This window comes from Osmerus eperlanus, chromosome 21 (genome assembly GCF_963692335.1).
Source record: "Osmerus eperlanus chromosome 21, fOsmEpe2.1, whole genome shotgun sequence".
NCBI classification, from domain to species: Eukaryota; Metazoa; Chordata; class Actinopteri; order Osmeriformes; family Osmeridae; genus Osmerus; species Osmerus eperlanus.
This window is the reverse complement of record NC_085038.1, coordinates 1,677,064-1,697,212: the sequence shown is the minus strand read 5'-3', so window position 1 is coordinate 1,697,212 and position 20,149 is coordinate 1,677,064. Positions and strand designations below refer to the sequence as shown.

Sequence of the window (20,149 nt, the reverse complement as noted above, 5' to 3'; positions counted from 1 at the left end):
CTACATTCTGGATATTTACCAAGTGCAAACATTCTACAAGAAAGCAGTGACTAGGGGGGGGTGCTTTTTAGTTCTCAGTTGCAACAACCAAATACTGAACAACCAACCCGTCATGACAGTGTGTAAGGGTTGGTTTCTTGAGAGTCGGTCTGTCTCTCAATCAAATATCAACCCCCAGTGTAGTATGATTGCTGACATGAAGTCATATCCTGCTGGGAGTCTATATCCAAGAACTGTTGTCACAACAAACACAGACTAACGACTGGACTGTTTGTCCAACCTGCCAGTGCTGCTTTGCCCACACATACACCAATTGCAAATCAGCGGTACTGCAGATACAGTTCATTCTGCTGTTTCTGAGGCTCGCATTAATGAGCCAGGCTAAAACCCCGTATTTCTGCTACCAAGCCTATGAAAAAAAACTGCATGAAAAGGAGAGGAATAACTAGGTCACTTTGAAGCCTGCGTTTCCCAAGCTCTGACAATCTACTTATACCATAAGTCCCAAACACGATTCCTCCCCAAAGTACAGAGGACATGAAAGCAGTGCTTGAGCATGAAACACCCCCTCGGCGTGTCCGTTGCTTGGCTAGATGATCGACACCCTTAAGGACAGAACTCAGTGAGCCAACAGACATTTGACAGACATGCTAGGAAGCACCTGTACCACTCAAGAGCCATCTCTGTTAAAATCACTATAATTTCAGCTTCTGGATGTGTAAAAGTCATTGATATGTAGTGGCAAATTGATCTCATAATATAGATCGCACCATGTGCCAAACAGTATCCTACAGGCGTGCTATAAAGTGACAGTGCTTGATCAAAGAGAGGGAGAAAAACCATTACTAGTACCCAGAGGAGCAGGTCACCCTGTAAAACTAAGTGATAATCCACATCTCTGTCCTTAGGTGATTTCACCTCAGGAGATGAGTCTTTTAACTGTCCTTAGGTGATTTCACCTCAGGAGATGAGTCTTTTAACTGTCCTTAGGTGATTTCACCTCAGGAGATGAGTCTTTTAACTGTCCTTAGGTGATTTCACCTCAGGAGATGAGTCTTTTAACTGTCCTTAGGTGATTTCACCTCAGGAGATGAGTCTTTTAACTGTCCTTAGGTGATTTCACCTCAGGAGATGAGTCTTTTAACTGTCCTTAGGTGATTTCACCTCAGGAGATGAGTCTTTTAACTGTCCTTAGGTGATTTCACCTCAGGAGATGAGTCTTTTAACTGTCCTTAGGTGATTTCACCTCAGGAGATGAGTCTTTTAACTGTCCTTAGGTGATTTCACCTCAGGAGATGAGTCTTTTAACTGTCCTTAGGTGATTTCACCTCAGGAGATGAGTCTTTTAACTGTCCTTAGGTGATTTCACCTCAGGAGATGAGTCTTTTAACTGTCCTTAGGTGATTTCACCTCAGGAGATGAGTCTTTTAACTGTCCTTAGGTGATTTCACCTCAGGAGATGAGTCTTTTAACTGTCCTTAGGTGATTTCACCTCAGGAGATGAGTCTTTTAACTGTCCTTAGGTGATTTCACCTCAGGAGATGAGTCTTTTAACTGTCCTTAGGTGATTTCACCTCAGGAGATGAGTCTTTTAACTGTCCTTAGGTGATTTCACCTCAGGAGATGAGTCTTTTAACTGTCCTTAGGTGATTTCACCTCAGGAGATGAGTCTTTTAACTGTCCTTAGGTGATTTCACCTCAGGAGATGAGTCTTTTAACTGTCCTTAGGTGATTTCACCTCAGGAGATGAGTCTTTTAACTGTCCTTAGGTGATTTCACCTCAGGAGATGAGTCTTTTAACTGTCCTTAGGTGATTTCACCTCAGGAGATGAGTCTTTTAACTGTCCTTAGGTGATTTCACCTCAGGAGAGTCTTTTAAGTTCGGACTTTCTCCACCCACATGCAGAAGTGACTCTGTGAAGTTGCTTGGAAACCAACTTAATCACGCTTCCGTTTGACAGCACATGTAGCGCTGTGATACCTGTGAACCAGTGTTACCTGTGAACCAGTGTTACCTCTGAACCTGTGTTACCCCTGAACCTGTGTTACCTCTGAACCTGTGTTACCTCTGGATATAGTAACTGTACCGTACAATCACAAACATCGTAGTAAATCAAAAGTACAGGATGGGGAAGGTCTGTGTCTGCTAAGCTGTTGTGACCCTGAGTGGCAGAGCAGTCGAGGCTGACAGGGCAGCGAGTGCTCTGTTTCCTGCAGACCTCAAGTTGAAGGAACATGTGGACCATATAGTTGACCTGAATGCTCAACAGGGCAGTAAACCGGAAAGGATGGCCAGTACACATGGGAACTTGATGAGATTCATATTAAACATGGCGTCTTCAAGACAGAAGAGGGGAAGTCAAAGAGAAATGAGGGATGGTTTGCTACGGAGGGATTACGACAAAGGTGACAAGACAGCACGCTTGGGACATGGCGGAAAATGGCTTCCTAATGTCGATGGCACATCCTGTGAGTCCCATGTGGTACATTTGCCTCGGGGTGAGATGAGAAACCTGTAATCTCACACGACAAGGTGAATCGGATCACAGGTATGACCAAAACCACCTTAATGTCCCTCCTGACGGGATCAATCTCAATCAATGTACATAATATACATAATTAGCCTATTACTTTAACCGTAACTGATAAACGATGCAAATCATATCTCCCTCTGTAATCTTCTTTAGAAGTGTGTCGCACAGGTTTAAATGATCCCCCCCCCCCCTTTTTTTTTTAACCAATCACCCTTAACTATCACGACTTGGAAGCCTTGCGACCTTTTATGGCTAGCCTTGCTTGCGTTTTAGCTGAAATCTATGGGGGTTGTAATGTAGTTTAACAGCCCATTAAGGTGACAGAGCCCTTGGCTGAGGTGTCGAGGTGTAAGTCACCCAGTCCTCTCACTATGAATGCATGAGCCAGGTCACGTTCAGTGTTGCGCAACGGTCAAGAGGAATGCTAACCAAGTCCCTGCGACTCGGGCCCTTTTGTTGTGACCTCCAAGATAATCCCTTGTTCCCGCATTGTCAGTCGCTAGTGCAAAATTAATTAACATTTTAGATTATAATGCTTGTGGAGTCTGAGACAAACATTGGGTGCAATTACCTCGTACATTCAGAGACAAAATGGAAGAGTAATTACAAGCAGCCATTTAAAAACAACACTTTTCAATCCATCGGAAGAGGAGTCCATTAACTTGCACATTTGCATGTGTAATGGATGATTACCCCATACTGAACCAAAGAGACATCAAATGACCGTATATCACCATAACTGAGGAAATGTGTGTACGCGTTCTGCTTCCTGTCTGTGCGTGCGTGCGCAGCTCTGAAGAAGCCATTCCTTTCACTAGTTGACGAGAGACACTTTCAAAGACGTGGTACAGGTTGTTATTTTATGTATTGTTTTAACGTTGTTCATATGAACACAAATCATCAATCAAACGTTAGTTATTTTCAAGGTTAGGAATCACACACACAGGGAAGAATTTGCCGTTATGCCACAAATTGAAACGTTCTGAACTCCAGTTGCAGCTTTTGCCCTCGCGCTTCCCGCATTCCTGCATTGCTACAGTGGATCTCCATAGCAACAGCTGCTGCCGCAGGTGGATGTGGCATGCCTTGATGACATCATCAGGCAGACGAGATCAGAGATGTCCATGGCAACCGATCTGCCGAGCTGTCAGTCAAGTGAGATGCAGCTCTACAAAAGCAAGTCTTCCAGCTTGTGGAGACAGAATGCGGCTCGTAGCCTTGGAAAGAGAGACTCCGCTCTTGTGAAACCTTCTCATTTATTCAGATTGCGACTCTTATTGCTTTGCTAAGGCTACATTTGTTTTGAAAGCAGTTGTACTGCTGTCTAAAGAAGAAGCAACGTTTCTCATTGGCTTCGATTAATCCTTAGCTTTTTCCCTTGAGATTTTTAATGTCTATTTCTCAGTTTGTGTCACCGTTCCAGCTTCATGGACCTCAGAGAGATCAGAGGGCGGTTCGTCCTCGATCCCAAATGTCACGTGAGGTCAGATGAGAGAGAGTTGAGCAAATGGAGACTCCCCACAGAGAAGCCCTGTTCTGAGGTTCGTCAAGGAGACACCATGGAAACACAACGATCGCTAATCAGCAAACACAGTCTGGATACTCAGATCCTTCCTGCTTCGGATCCCTGATGTTCTTCCGGTGTGCAATTTTCATTTTTCTGTCACTCTGCAAAAATAATTCACGTCAAATGTACCATGTAGAGCGCACTATAGCTCTGGTCACTGTGGGGTTTTTTTTATCCTCATGATGACAGCGTTAGACGTTTGAAATTCATGAGCACCTCGGCAATTATCCAACAATGCTTCTGAACATCAGTCAAACTGGGGGCGTTGCACAACCTGTAAATACTGTGATTATGACAAAACATCTGCAGGCGGGCAATCACTCAGTGTGCCTGCGGGAAGAGAACAGAGATTTCAAGAGCAGAGGGTCTGACTGGGTAGAACTGTAATCTGATTACGGGGACAATGGAACAGGCTGGGGATTTTGGCCTTTTAGACAGGTTACCTAGGAGACATCAAATCAACTGTGCAATGGGGGTTATTGATTGTTGAGGTGTGTGTATATGTGAGAGAGAAGGGGAGGTGAGAGAAGGACAGTGAGTAAGAGATAGAAAGTGAGAGGAACAGGTAGACAAAGTGTCAGTACTGGCTACAGTGTGTGTGGGTGTGTGGACCTTAAACTGCCTCATGAACCTATGTGGACAAACAAGTTTAGAGATTTTTTGAGACATATTAGGAACCGGGCACGACTGACACAGGACATTTACATATTGGTAGACTCCAACTAACAAACAAAAAAACCTGTCTCTTTTAAGAAAGCTGTGATCCTGGAGGGGCTTATTAAAATGTATGAAGACTTAAAAGTCAAAAAGTTCCCTCTGTTGGTGTATTTGATTCTGTGTTGAGTCACAGAGGTCATTAATAATGTAAGGACAGTTTGGGAGAGTGCTGTTCTAGTATCAATGCATGAGGTGAGCCTCAAATCAGACAGCCTGTTAAAGGGAGGTTGAGAGCATAAGAGAGGAGGGTGTGAGCGCTAAAGGGAAGAGAGAACTAGAGACATATTGGAGAGGAGAGAGAGGGATGAGAGAGAGGAGAGAGTGAGAGAGATGAGAGAGAGAGAGAGAGAGGAGAGGAGAGAGTGAGAGACAAAGAGAGAGGAGAGAGAGTGAGAGGGATGAGAGATGGAGAGAGTGAGAGATAGAGAGAGGGATGAGATATAGACAGAGGAGAGAGAGGGATGAGAGAGAGAGAGACAGAGGGATGAGAGAGAGAGGGATGAGAGAGAGAGAGAAAGAGAGAGAGAGGGATGAGAGAGAGGGATGAGAGAGAGGGGGATGAGAGAGAGAGAGAGAGAGAGAGAGAGAGAGAGAGAGAGAGAGAGAGAGGCCACAAGCAAAACAGCATATGTCTGAGAGGAGAGTTCCAGAGCACTGATTGGACGAAAACACAGTAGCTTGCACTCCATACGCCCCCCAAAAAAAGAAGAAAAAAAAAGGAAAATCTGGATCATGTTGAAAAATGCCTCAAGTTCACTTTAGGGAATGCGAAAAGTAGGACAGACAAACTTCAATTCTAAATCAAAACCAAAAATAACACAAAGAAGCACAAACTATGAAAGCCTGAGAGCCACTTTAGATGGCACTGCAGGACACAGTGCAGCTGCATGGTCTGCTCTGATTGGCCCTTCTCTCTGAAGTCACGTCTACCTGAGGAAGCACAATTAACAGCTCAAGCCCTAATGGAATTCTGTCCCAAATCTAATCACAATAAAAAACATTCTGAGAGAGACCTGACATGAATGCAAATGAACCTGAAGTTACTTCTCAGTGAAACGACTTTTGATTTGAAGAGTAGCTGGAGCCAAGTCATGGAAGATGACAAACTCTGAGTCAGACTGTTTTTGCAGACTCATACCAGAGCTAGCTACGTTAGCTGGTGAAGGAAAGTCAGTGTGTTGAAGTTACTGTGCTTCCTGATGCATACTGTACATTTAACATTCAAACCAGTTAGCATGCTAAGTTAGCGTCACTGTTTCCCACCCACTTTCGTTGCCATGGTGAAGGCCCTGTTGAACCTGAGCTCACTTACAGGATATTTGCTTCTGTGAAATCCAAAAAGGTGCAGTATTTGACTTGACCATGCAGTATACTGCAGGTGCTTCAGAACTCATCTTGCAGAACGATCTTTTTACACGCCGCTAAGCAAATGACCAAGACAAAGCTGGAGCTAGGCTAAAATGAGGTTCTTGCGGTTTAATTGTAACTTGTCTAACTACATGCTCTTATTGTTCTTCCCTTTGGGACTTAGTTGGTTTTCACAATGTATGCATCATGTTTGGCTACCCGCAATGTTTGGGGCTATCTCGTTGTTATGATCAGTGACGTATGCACTTTTGTAAAACTCTCTCTTGGAAGTCGCTAGGAAGCGTCTGCTAAATGCATAAATGTAATGTAAATGTAAAATATTCATGAGATTATCTCAGTAAATTTCGAGTATGAAATCTCCAACACAGATAGAAAGTATTCAAAGATCACCTTCGTACAACTGCTTCGCCTTGTTGGAGATTCCTCTGGGGAGAGCCACAGATCGTTGTGAATCCAGGGCGGGTTAGGTGTCTTACCTGATGCCACTGGACAACTGAAAGCACTGATATCACTTTATTCATTCGCCCAGCTGACCCCGGGCAATGTTCTAGTGAGGTCCTGTCTCTCCTCCAGCAAACTCTGTCCTTCCTGCCTCTGTGTACTTGCGGCTACAGGGATCTGTAAGGCAGTGTGTTGTTTCCAGGCTCTGTGGTGGCACAGCCAGGACATTTCGTTGGTATTCCTCACCAGGCCTGCTTGAGAAGGAAAAGCCACAAGATTGACAGCAGCTGTATCCCAGCTGATGCGGTACATTAGACCTCTTGTAAATAACTGACGTTTTGTTATATCCGCGGGCCATGGACATTTATAATTGTCTATCAGACCTGGGGGGGGGGGGGGGCAGGTTGCTGGGTGAGTGCATCGCTCCAATTTGTTGAAACGTTCGTGGGTAATGCGATTGGACGCCGTCTTAGTTTAATCACGTTTTTCACCCGATGAGTCACTTCATTCGCGGAGCACAAATACGCTTCGTGGGAAATTCTTGAACTTCAAACCTTCCCTACGCGTTTTGGTTTGCTGCTTGTTCGGCAGTCCAGTAGAGACACACCTGGCCTCCGAGTCTGAGGGCCTTGGAGGCACCTGGGTGGGGGGGGTGGGGGTAGTCATTAGTGTGGAGACACACATCACAACACAGGCTAAGCATTCCCTCTGACGCTTCTGTCAATAATATCCAGGAAAGGACCGAGGAACCTGACAGCTCAGATGATCATTACAGAGCAGGAACCAGACCATTCCTTACTCCAACACACACACACACACACACACACACACACACTCACTCACTCACTCACTCACTCACTCACTCACTCACTCACACACACACATTTACAGATGGGTAGAGAGGGAGGGGAGAGGAAGAGAGGCTGCAGGCTTGGAGACTCGTGTCTCAGACACCATGCCCAAGTGCAGGAGAGGGGGACATGCCCCCCTGTACTTACTGTAAGTCGCTGGATAAGAGCGTCTGCTGAATGACTAAATGTAAATGTACTACCTGTTTGTGTCAAGCTGGTAACTGGACTCCCAAAGGTTTCAAAAAGGTTTAAATAAATAACCGACAAGCTAGCTCCTCGAGGCACAGGTGGGTGGTATTTATACAGAGAAGAAGTGAGTTCAATCAATTCGACTCGGAAAGCTAGCTGATCCTCACGAGATACAAATGAGCCACTCATTCTGATTTGAGAAAATCTCATTCCCGATCAAACAAAGTGATATTATGAAGCAATACCGAGGTGGACAAAGTACACAACGGCGCAATCTTGACTCCCCGCTGCAGCCCCTTCCCACGGAGCTCTAGTGAGCTGGGAGTGGAAGAGTGCCGAGCTTCGCAGGGCTGAGCACCAGGGAGGGGTCTAGGGCAGGACTGAGCACCAAGGAGGGCTCTGGGGCAGGACTGAGCACCAGGGAGGGCTCTGGGGCAGGACTGAGCACCAAGGAGGGCTCTGGGGCAGGACTGAGCACCAAGGAGGGCTCTGGGGCAGGACTGAGCACCAAGGAGGGCTCTGGGGCAGGACTGAGCACCAGGGAGGGCTCTGGGGCAGGACTGAGCACCAGGGAGGGCTCTGGGGCAGGACTGAGCACCAAGGAGGGCTCTGGGGCAGGGCTGAGCACCAGGGAGGGCTCTGGGGCAGGGCTGAGCACCAGGGAGGGCTCTGGGGCAGGACTAAGCACCAAGGAGGGCTCTTGGGCAGGACTGAGCACCAGGGAAGGCTCTGGGGCAGGGCTGAGCACCAAGGAGGGCTCTGGGGCAGGACTGAGCACCAAGGAGGGCTCTGGGGCAGGACTGAGCACCAAGGAGGGCTCTGGGCGTGTTTACAGTGCTCCTCTGTGACGTGTCAGGTTGACAGGAAAGACCCAGACTGAGCTCTTATGTGTGAGCAGTCACTGCTTACTGCTGCCCCAGCTGTCAGTGGCCCCCACGCCCCATCTTACACACACACACACACACACACACCCACACACCGCCCGATGCCCAGCCCCTCCAGCTCTGGCCTGGCATCACAGGCCTCTCTGTCCCTCCTCTCCCACCCTGACTCTGGCACCAGAACTTTCTGTCACCCAGCCCAGTCCATCCTGGTGTCACCCAACTCAGGACAGAGCGCAGCACCAAGGTCACACGCTGGCTTAAGCAGCAGACATCGCCGTCTCCAGCTCAAAGCTCTGTCCACTTGGTTTGATGCCTGCATCTTTCGTAACTCACCGAAGGGCAGAGAGAATGATCCGGGGGGTCGGAGGGTTTAAGAAGGCCTGACGTGAGGGTCGTATTTTATCGAACGCTGGTCAGGTGATCTCAGATTTGCCACCTTGTCATGTGGTGGTTTTGCACGTGGTGGATCATAGTGCCCAGTGAGGTGCACAGGAACGATGACTAACACCTTAACTCAAAAGGAAGGCAACAAAGCTTCCATGCAGACTGATTCACTCTGGATAAGAGCGTCTGCTAAAATGACTAAATGATTCACTGTGGGTGTTGCAGCGCTAGCAATGAGCTAATTATGGTGCCCCGGGGTTCGCGAACTGCGAGAAGCTACAGTCTCACACAAGAGAAGCTACAGTCTCACACAATAAAATAAGTCATTAAAAACACATGAAACAGAGAGCTGGAGGAGAGAGTGCAGAGGATACGGCTCGAGGATACGGCTCGAGTGAGAACAGCTTTGTCTCGTCTTGAATGACGCGTTCATAGAGCGGCAGAAACAGAACTGTGCTATGGAATAGTTTTCAAGGTTCTGCTTTCTCCGCAGAAGAAAGATTACCATAAAGAAACATCTAAAGCACTGAAAGAGTTATCGGCGGTAAGTACAGTAAGTCTCAACTGTAGAATATCAGCATACTAAAATGCATATAGGACAGGTCTGAGAAATTCTTACCAATTCCCTCAATGCAATTATTCTCATTTAGTCTACTTAGCTGATCAGTTCCTACATTATCAAAATGTCAACCTCATTACCATCCTCATGTAAAACGCTAATGATAGCTACTATGAGTTCAGACCCCAAGAATTTTCCTCCCCGCCCCCGCCCAAATAGGACAGCCACGATTTATATTGCCGTCCTGCAGGGCATATTAGCCATTTGGGACAGTGTGACTTCTCATATTTGCTTTCATCTGTAATAACCCAAGGTAAGACACTATCATATTTCACCCCACAGTCAGAATCTGAAATGATTTCTCTCTTTCCCACGTTGACCGCATCTAGGTCCGCTGGAGCCCAGCCAGGAATGCAGATAGGATTCCTCACAGACATACAATAACTTGAGGGAGAATAAATATGCCCTAATTGAGAGAAATGATGTAATATTGATCTGGAGATTCTGAACCTTTGGCATCGACGCACTGCTGCCGGTGCTGTGACATTTAGAGAGGAGGGGAGGGAGGGAGGGAGGGAGAGGAGGGAGTAGGGTGGTGCGGATGGGGGGAGAGGAGGGAGGGAGAGAGGAGGGAGTAGGGTGGTGCGGATGGGGGGAGAGGAGGGAGGGAGAGAGGAGGGAGTAGGGTGGTGCGGATGGGGGGAGAGGAGGGAGGGAGAGAGGAGGGAGTAGGGTGGTGCGGATGGGGGGAGAGGAGGGAGGGAGAGAGGAGGGAGTAGGGTGGTGCGGATGGGGGGAGAGGAGAGGAGAGGAGGGAGGGAGGGAGGGAGGGAGGGAGAGGAGGGAGGGATAGGAGGGAGAGAGGAGGGAGTATAGGGGTGCAGTGCACAGGGAGACACAAGCCTGAGAAATGTGACTGTGGATTCACAGCGTAGCTCACGTGACTGTTGCCAAGGAGCTTCCCTGCTCTGAGAAACCAGAGAAGCACACTTCCTGTACAAGGGTTTACATGTCTGCACGGTACCTTATACCGTCCTACTAGTACGTAGTACCCCTATTATTAATTGAACATATTGTATTTTCACAGTGATATCAATTCACAGACAGGAGATCTATGAACTCACAGACTGTTGGCTGCTTGTCAATGTGAAAGGACGGACAATGAAGGGACAGAAAGGGTCAGAACTCATATTCTTGAACTAGTTACAACATGGAGTCCTACACTTCAGTGTGTTCATAAAAATGGTATCTCTTGGAAGTCGCTTTGGATAAAAGCGTCTGCTAAATGCATAAATGTAAATGTATCTCTTGCAGTGCATCTTTCTTGCTGTTGTGTTTAGTCTGAGATGAACTGAGTGGGATGTCAAGACATGACAACTCATGATCTTCCAATTACTGGAAAAAAATCCATGGGCTTCCGTGTGTGAATTTATGTGACCTTTTGACCCTGAGCCTTCACACATTTTCAAAGGTCAAAGATTTTCATGATTTATGAACCGAACGCTGCAGTGTTCAAATAGTGTACATACACGGGTTCACATTATTCTGTCACTGTCCTCACCGACCCATCTCTCTCCCCCTCCCTCTCTCCCTCTCCCCCTCCCTCCCTCTCCCTCTCTCTCAGTTTTTCTCACATCACGTTCTTCTGGGGAACTTATGATCGATAACCAGCATTCATTATTAAAAATGATATCTGAAATTGGCTGCGAATCGCAAATAACAAATATCACATTTCAGTAAACAAATCCATATTGCACAGACACTGATGTATGGCTATTCTGTAGGTCTCAAGAAGATTGAAAAGTATCAAAAACACAGTCTCTATTAGATTATACTTTATTGTCTGCCAAATCAAGAATTTGTTTCCACCATGTCCAGTTTATTTTACAAGGTGTGTATACATGTAAAGTTTGTTCTTGATCATTGTTTTACGCTTCTATGGAAGCAAGTTTGTTTTACGTTTCTTCAACCAATTTTCAGTCGCCATGGAGTCAAAGCGACCAAACTTCTGACCCTAGAAGGGGTAAGTCTTCATGTCCTTGAGACGGAGTTAAACTCTCTTCAACACTGACCTGCTTGGAGGACAGTCTCTGATTCAGCTCCCAGGACCCTCAGAAGTCTTAATGCTGCAGTTGATGTCACCTTGTTGTGGTGTTTTCATGTCTCCAGCAGGAAGTGTACGTACTGGGCCCACGTGCCCCTCGCGCCTCAGAACATTTACATTTAGTCATTTAGCAGACGCTCTTATCCAGAGCGACTTACAGTAAGTACAGGGACATTCCCCCCGAAGCAAGTAGGCTGAAGTGCCTTTCCCAAGGACACAACGTCATTTGCACAGCCGGGAATCGAACCGGTAACCTTCAGATTACTAGCCTGATTCTCTAACCGCTAAGCCCCCCCTTCTCCTGATCTGGGGGTCTCAGTGATGTCACAGCGCCTGAATGTCAGGTGTCACTGGGTGGAGCGTGTGAAGATGGAGGACGTATAGGTGGTGACAGGTGACAGAGGAGCAAGAGGAGCGTAAAGCCAGGGCCCTGAGTGGTGGTCGGTTACACACCAGCCAGAGGAACAGGCCTCTATTCTGTGAGGCGCAGAATGTAACGTTTCTTTGGGTCACATGGTCGGTTAAACAAATGAGCAGGATCATTTAGAAAATTATTGAAATGATTTCCGGATTTTAGACCTAATCACTACAACTAACTTCACAACCATTGGTTAATTATTACAACACCGACAGCATTCTTCCCCCTCTGTGCAACCTGATTGGTTAAGTGGTCTCAAGACAATGATTAGAGGATTATTATTGTTGATACTTTCAGTTGAAGCCAAGTTTTCATTTCAATTTTGTTGAAGGGAGTCTGACTATGTGAAACACTCTCCCTTCCAGGACAACAATGAAGTGATGTTGTTACTCTCCGATTTTCCCCAGGCTGTGAAATCATAGCTCGGGTTAGGAGTGGGGCTGGGAGATGGAGTGGATCCAGGAGAGAAGGGTGAGGAGTGGGGGTGAGCAGAGAAGGGTGAGGAGTGGGGGTGAGCAGAGAAGGGTGAGGAGTGGGGGTGGGTTGTTATTGCCCTTGTGCGTTGATGGGAGCCTGCTGATGAAATAACGCAAGGCTAATTCTTCTCCGCAAGAGTAGCCACATCTGCCGGGATTCGAGGACAGTAAATCGGGTGATCATTTATGATTAGATTCAGTGGGGGCAGTGTGCAAACGTTAGCAGATAGTCTTGTGCTTTTATGGGGACTGGGATGTGATAAGGGAAGTGGGGGTTGGACGAGGGTGAACCCCCCCTCCCATATGTTAGCAGAGATGCTACATGTTCTGGCTCTAAATCAATCACTTCTGCACTCTCAATCTCTCTCTCTCTCTCTCTCTCTCTCTCTCTCTCTCTCTCTCTCTCTCTCTCTCTCTCTCTCTCTCTCTCTCTCTAGTGTTACCCATTCTCTCTCTCTTACTCTCTATTGGGGGAGAACTTAAAATAAATCAAAACAGTACATTTATCAAAGCTAATGTGTTGGTCTTCTCCTCTACATCCTTCAAGAATTCCGCAAGGCTTTAAGGAAGGACTGCCTGATCTTTTTCCAGTCAAAGGTTAATACGATTACAACATTTACTTGGGTACGGCTCAGACATTCAGACTCTATTACTGGGTCGGCATCAACACAACTCAAGAGAACACCTTGTACCTAACGTAATTACAGACTTGCAGAGATATCTGATTTGTCCTGCAGTGTGGGCTTGCGGAATCCATGCCCACCCAGTGCCAAGCAAAGCATTTACAAAACTCATTTTAATCAAAGCAGTCGTGGCAGATCGATTGTCAGTGCAGATCTTCATCCATTAGAGCGAGATAAAAGAAAAAGAAAACATAAAGAGGCAGGGAAGAACAGAAGAAAGAGGTGTTGATTAATTCCGGACGTCCCCCCCCCCCTCTTTCTCCCTCCATCTTTGGAACTCCCTAAGAGGAGCCCAGTCTCCCTCCCTCCCTCCTCCTCTCTTTCGCGCTAGCCTAATTAACTGTCAACTGAAGCCATTTATGTTTCTATATTTTATGAGCGGATGAATTTTAAAAAGCCTTTCAAAACGCCCCACCCCACCCAAATTGAAAGGCCTCTGACAGCCCTGTGGTACAGGAGTGTTGACATGAGCACGGTATCAAAACTCTGGAGAGCAAGTGACAAGGACTTGTTTAGCTGGAATCTTCAAAACAGGCTCCTCCATATATAATGAATGTGTGGAAAGATACTATCTAAGAAGGGGTTGGCATCAAAAACCTTGTACTACTGACTATTAAGATACACTGTCTGTCAAAAACCTGTCCTTAGAACGCTCATAGAATACTGTAAACCGATTATATAATATTTGTCTCAAGCGTTTGTGGATAAAGATTTTGGGCAATGTGACAAACATGAATCTATGTTCCATACAACGTTCTTGGACATCAAGATAACAACCTAGGCACATATCAAAAAGGCACCATATGTTGTTAATTTAATCTAATTCACGATTTCATAAATATGGCAGCATGGCTGAATGTACCACACAACAAAAGTATAGACTAATTTAACAGAAGACCACATCTGACATTGAAAAACGTCTGATATATATATATATATATATATATTGATTTTACTCAGACTGTCTCTTTAAGAACGGCCAGTAAAACCAGTTATTCCCTGGTGCGTTCGGTTGTTCAGTAGACCTGCCAGAACCGCCTGTTAATGGATTGCTGAAATCACAATCCATCCTCAAAACATTTAATCCGATAAAAAACCTGAAAAGCTTTTATCTGTCATCAATTTAAACTCAAAATGACTAGCGCCTATTTTCTGATTGCCACCTTTTACCTCCACAGCTTGTGTGTATCACCCGTGACAAATTTACTTCAAAGAAACCCCTATCATGACCCATTTTCTCTCCCATCCGCTGCTGCGTTTTCGGCCAATCAGAGAGCGAGAGGAATTTTCCCATGAGTTTCCATGTGCTGTGCGGCTGGTTAGGCACACTAAAGACTATCATTCATACTCTGTCTCTTCAGTCACGATCACTGGCAATCACCTACAGGGAAACGAACGCAACAAAGCCATAGATAAAAGGCCTATAGTCTCAACTCCGAACATTAGCCAGGTGATTAAACATGTGTAGCATCCATGTTGCAGAGTTAACGAAGGCACCTGCTGCAACTGATTCATAAGGTAAACCCGTGTCTATGCTGCATCTGATCCAAAGCTAATGCGCTCATCTGACTGCCCCCCCCAAGAACCGCTAGCACCAAGAGGTCTGTCTTTTGCAATTTAACAGAAATAAAAATCTGAATGGAGAATGGAGCCAAGATGGCCGTCGTACTCTGAGGTGATACTTTCACTCTACAGTTTTTTTCCCATCCAGCGTTATTGTTTCCCTCCGGTAAATTCAGAGAAAGAAAAAAAAAAGTCCCTTTGACGTAAAAGTCCATTCAAGGGAGGTCACTTTATAAGCCATTTGACACCAAGACCAGAAACCTCACTGGGAATGTAGCTAACTGCATATGATGGTGTCAAGAGATGAGCTTTCACGCCCTCCTTCCCACTGGGGATCGTCTTCTACAACAGTCCGACAAGCTGGCTTGAATGACCCCAGAGGAAGCTAATCGGTGTGTGTGTGGAAATGTGTACATTCAAGCATAAAACGGGTCTTACCTATTGTCATCTCCATGGTGCTCATTTTGTTCTCAGATGGATATAGAATCTTTGGAGGCTTGTCTGTCAACGGGGCTGTTAAAAACAAAACAAAAAAAACGACAGTAATATTAATTTCAACATTCCATTTTAGTCTAGAGTTCACATACTTAATTTGTGGAGTGCCTTGCCAATGTTATCTTTTTTGTTTGTGTGTGTACTGTGTGTGTGTGTGTACTGTGTGTGTGTGTGTGTACTGTGTGTGTGTGTGTACTGTGTGTGTGTACTGTGTGTACTGTGTGTGTACTGTGTGTGTGTGTGTGTGTGTGTACTGTGTGTGTGTACTGTGTGTACTGTGTGTGTGTACTGTGTGTGTGTGTGTGTGTACTGTGTGTGTGTACTGTGTGTGTGTACTGTGTGTACTGTGTGTGTGTACTGTGTGTACTGTGTGTGTGTGTGTGTACTGTGTGTGTGTACTGTGTGTACTGTGTGTGTGTACTGTGTGTACTGTGTGTGTGTGTGTGTGTACTGTGTGTGTGTACTGTGTGTACTGTGTGTGTGTACTGTGTGTGTGTACTGTGTGTACTGTGTGTGTGTACTGTGTGTACTGTGTGTGTGTGTACTGTGTGTGTGTACTGTGTGTGTGTACTGTGTGTACTGTGTGTGTGTACTGTGTGTACTGTGTGTGTGTACTGTGTGTGTGTGTATAGTACGCTGTGCATCCTATGCATGCACAGTACGGTAAGGAGACATCTGGAGGGGAAGCAAGAAAGCTGTCAAAGGATTTCCTCCATTCAAAGCTTTAAAAATCAGAAGTTTGCCCGGCAACCGTTTCAACCAAGCAAATGGCTTCAATACCTTGTGTGTGACGCTCCCGTCAGTGATTGGGATGAGTGTGCAATAGGAGTGAACATGGATTACAGGTTGGAGGGTATTTGCAGAAGCTACCGCAATACTTACAGTATTTGCTTAAATGGAGCTTTTACAGTACATAGCGGGGAAGTTCTCAGGTGCAAAACCACATGCAATCAGAGCATTTTTCCTCCATGCAATTTTAATGCAATGCGAAGACCTGTACTGAAATCCAACACCTTACTGCACGGCAAAACATATTAAAAACCAAACAAATATACGTGTTAAAAAGTATATCTTAACGTACACTTTCTTTACACTGACAATACAACTACATGGACTAAATCTGAAAGCCAACATCTGTCCTGTCCTCATCTGGCTCAGCCGTGCCATCTTAAAAAGTGTTTGATCTTTCAGATGAAGAGGTCACGATAGTGTCACCGTTCTGAAGAACACACTTTCCATCCGACCCCCCCTTGGAATACACCAAGCCCAATCAAGCAGTCGCAGACTAACAAAGGATCTGCACTAAGGGGCACCTCATTATTATTACACACTAATTGGTTCTCCTCTTTAAAGTGCCCATAAGAGAATCCATGCTATCTCGGTACTTTAATAAAGAGTATTCTGGGAAGAACTCTGTGAGAAATAGATTCTGGCCTTGTATGTTAAAGGCAGGGTGGGTAATGTTGGCCAGAAGCACCTTTTGCCATTGGTTTGCCTCTCCCCTCCTCCTCCCCCTATCCCCTCCTCTCCCCTCCTCCTCCCCCTCTCCCCTCCTCTCCCCTCCTCCTCCCCCTCTCCTCCTCTCCCCCTCTCCCCTCCTCCTCCTCCTCTCCCCTCCTCCTCCCCTCCCCTCTCCCCTACCCTCCTCCTCTCCTCCTCCCCTCCCCTCCTCCTCCCCTCCCCTCTCCCGTCCTCCCCCTCTCCCCTCCTCCTCCCCCTCTCCTCCTCCCCCTCTCCCCTCCTCCTCCCCCTCTCCCCTCCTCCTCTCCCCTCCTCCTCCTCCTCCTCTCCCCTCCTCCTCCCCTCATCTCCCCTCCTCCTTCCCCTCTCCCCTCCTCCTCTCCCCTCCTCCTCCTCTCCCCTCCCCTCTCCCCTCCCATCCTCCCCCTCCTCTCCCCTCCTCCTCCCCTCCCCTCTCCCCTCCTCCTCCCCTCCCCTCTCCTCCTCCCCCTCTCCCCTCCTCTCCCCCTCTCCTGTCCTCCTCCCCCTCTCCCCTCCTCCTCCCCCTCTCCTCCTCCTCCTCTCCCCTCCTCCTCCCCCTCTCCCCCCTCCTCCTCTCCCCTCTCCCATCTCATCTTCCACATTCAGTCTTCCGCCTGGTTCTCTCTCACTCGCTTCATTCAGTCACTCATGCCTGTTCTTCCTTCCAGTAAAACTAAAAGTGTCTCCAGTTGTTAGTGTGGTCTTGTGAAGAGGAAGATGGATGAGGATGATAATCTCAAACAATGATCATCGGACAGAGAGGAGACAAGGAGGGACATTTATTAACGCAGTAAGACATTTACTAACAAATACCATCAATAACATGTATGCAAAAACTTGAATGAATTTAACCACGGTGCAAATGATCCAAATTAAATTCAACATCTCCCGCTCGTGAGCAGAGCATGGATTCAGAATCAGCGGCAGATCAGACTAAACTAAACAGGCCTCCTACACTGTACACATTATGTCCTGTACATCAACAACCAGCCACTTTCTTAGAACCTGTCTGATCAAGCAACCTGCATTCACACCGATTCTGTCCATTTAGTGTGTGGAGTTGGTTTCCAACCTTGGCCTGTTCTGAGATTGTGCAGCTAATGGGTCCAACCCACTAATCACTAGAGGGTTGGATGCAGTGCTCTCCACAGGACATCCATTCATGTCAGGATTGAGCTGATGGGGAAATTGCTTTAAGGCCGCCTTGCATCTCAGGAACTGAGCCAGGATTCTTCAGTGATCCTTCAAAGTAAAAGGTACACCGTAAAAACGACTCTCTGTAAGATAACGGCCTTTGCTTAACTAAGAATAAGCTTCATAGCGTCCTTTTTGGGGGCCACCTACGGCATAATTGATATAATATAATCAATAATGTAGAGATATAATCCGGGGAAAACCTCTTGCAGAAAAGTAAATTTTTTTTTTTTACGATTTAACATTGTGTTTTGATACTATAAACAGATGCATGCAGCACAAACTGGTTTATCTTGCTCAAAAAAGATAATGATGCCAATGCGATGGAAATCTATTTATTGACCGTAAAACTGTAGCCAACAGTAACTAAGGTTCTTTCAGGGTTAGGGTTTGAAAGTTTAAGGTTTGACCGAACAAGACAGGCTTAAAACGCATGCGAGCACAGGTGGTCCTTGATTATCAGATCAACTATTGACCTGACAACGGGCTAGAAAGAGAGACCCTCAAAAGGAAGAAGCACATCATAGCCCAGGATTTGGTTTCTATTTGAACTTCCAGACTCTCAGTAGCTCGCCTTTCATCCGCCGGCAAACTGTGACCTGACACCTGAGCCTGGTGGACAGTGTGGGGATGCTAATTAGCTCCACCTGAAATGTCAGCTTCTCGTAATTACTATTTGTTTTCCCCCATCCTCCTAGAACAGAGCGATTATGTAGAACGGGTGCTTGCTGGCTTTATTGGCAGCGCACTTAGATGTTTTGATGTTGTTTAACGCTAGTTTTGCATCAGTCTGATCGTCTGCCATCTGGGGTTTGTAACTTGCACCTTAGATCCAAATCACTGAGATAATGTTATTTTAATTTTTATCTAATTTAATCTAGTTTCCATGGTGAAAAACGTCAATTCCGTCTGATACATTTGTCTTTCGCCCATCTCCTGTACCGGAGTGTTCCGTCACGACTGTAAGCACACTTCACTACCGCCTAACAAAACGCTGACAGTGTGCAGGGCTGCGGCCCCAGACTTGCAACCCTCTTTTCTTTTTCAAATCAATGAAGGGGCGTGAACGACGATACGCTTCAAGGATCAGAGGTTGAGCACGGGGACTGGACGCATCTGTAGTTGCTTACCTGTTCTCCAGCCTGTACCTGCCCTGCCTGCCTCTCTGACTGCCTCTGTACCTGCCCTGCCTGCCTCTCTGACTGCCTCTGTACCTGCCCTGCCTGCCTCTCTGACTGCCTCTGTACCTGCCCTGCCTGCCTCTCTGACTGCCTCTGTACCTGCCCTGCCTGCCTCTCTGACTGCCTCTGTACCTGCCCTGCCTGCCTCTCTGACTGCCTCTGTACCTGCCCTGCCTGCCTCTCTGACTGCCTCTGTACCTGCCCTGCCTGCCTCTCTGACTGCCTCTGTACCTGCCCTGCCTGCCTCTCTGACTGCCTCTGTACCTGCCCTGCCGTCGGCTCATTAGTGACCCCCAGCAGTCTGTGATCTCGGCGTATTATCCAACACGACCGCTTTCCTATCTGACTCATCCATAGTCATAGTCACTCCTCCTTGTTCCAAAACGCGGTGCCTGCTGGGCTCGAAGCACATTAAACGCAACACAGCTTCAGGTGTGTTTGGAGTGTGATTGGAGCTATCTCTCCCGCAGTGTGGCTCATCATGCGCTGAGCGCTTTCCTTGAACGCTCGCTCCTTTGAGGAAACGGTGAATAATGAGCGCGAGCCTCCCTAATTAAAAAGCGACCCGTTCGTAGCCACGCATGATTACCCACTTGCGTTTCTTGAAGAATATATTTGCAGCGGTGTGCAGGCTTAAACAGCACTCGGGAGAGGGGTCTGTGACGGGGGAGGAGGGTGGGTGTGCATTGTTTGGGAGTGTTGCTTTGTGATGGGTGGGACGTGGGTTGGGAGGGGCGATCTAACGTGCGTGAAAGTATCCGTCTGACATTCCCAGCGTTGATTAGCTTTCATTCAAGGCCGCTAGGCTTGCACCGAAACCAATCATTTCAATCAGCAGCGAAAGGCAAACATTTGCATGGCTAATGTCTAGCACTGTGTTCAGCTGTGCCTGTAAACAAGCATATTTCCTTGGCTTGTTTTTGTTTGTAAGATATTTGTTTGAACATAAGCTAATTGGAAAAGGAGTCCTCATTTTGTAAAGAACTCAAAAGAAAGATGGATCTACATTCCTGCAGAAAGAATGAATCTGTGTGGAATGTAGATCAGCTGACACTGAAA

The 20,149-nt window shown here is 46.7% G+C and overlaps 1 protein-coding gene across 1 annotated transcript in view; it reads right to left on the bottom strand.

Moving 5' to 3' along the window:
* il1rapl1b (interleukin 1 receptor accessory protein-like 1b) overlaps positions 1–20,149 on the bottom strand; it is a 131,666-nt gene that overhangs the window by 45,879 nt on the left and 65,638 nt on the right. Inside the window, exon 5 of the mRNA XM_062447553.1 lies at positions 15,177–15,251. Within this exon, the coding sequence (XP_062303537.1) occupies positions 15,177–15,251 (75 nt within the window). The remainder of the gene's footprint in view (positions 1–15,176; positions 15,252–20,149) is intronic.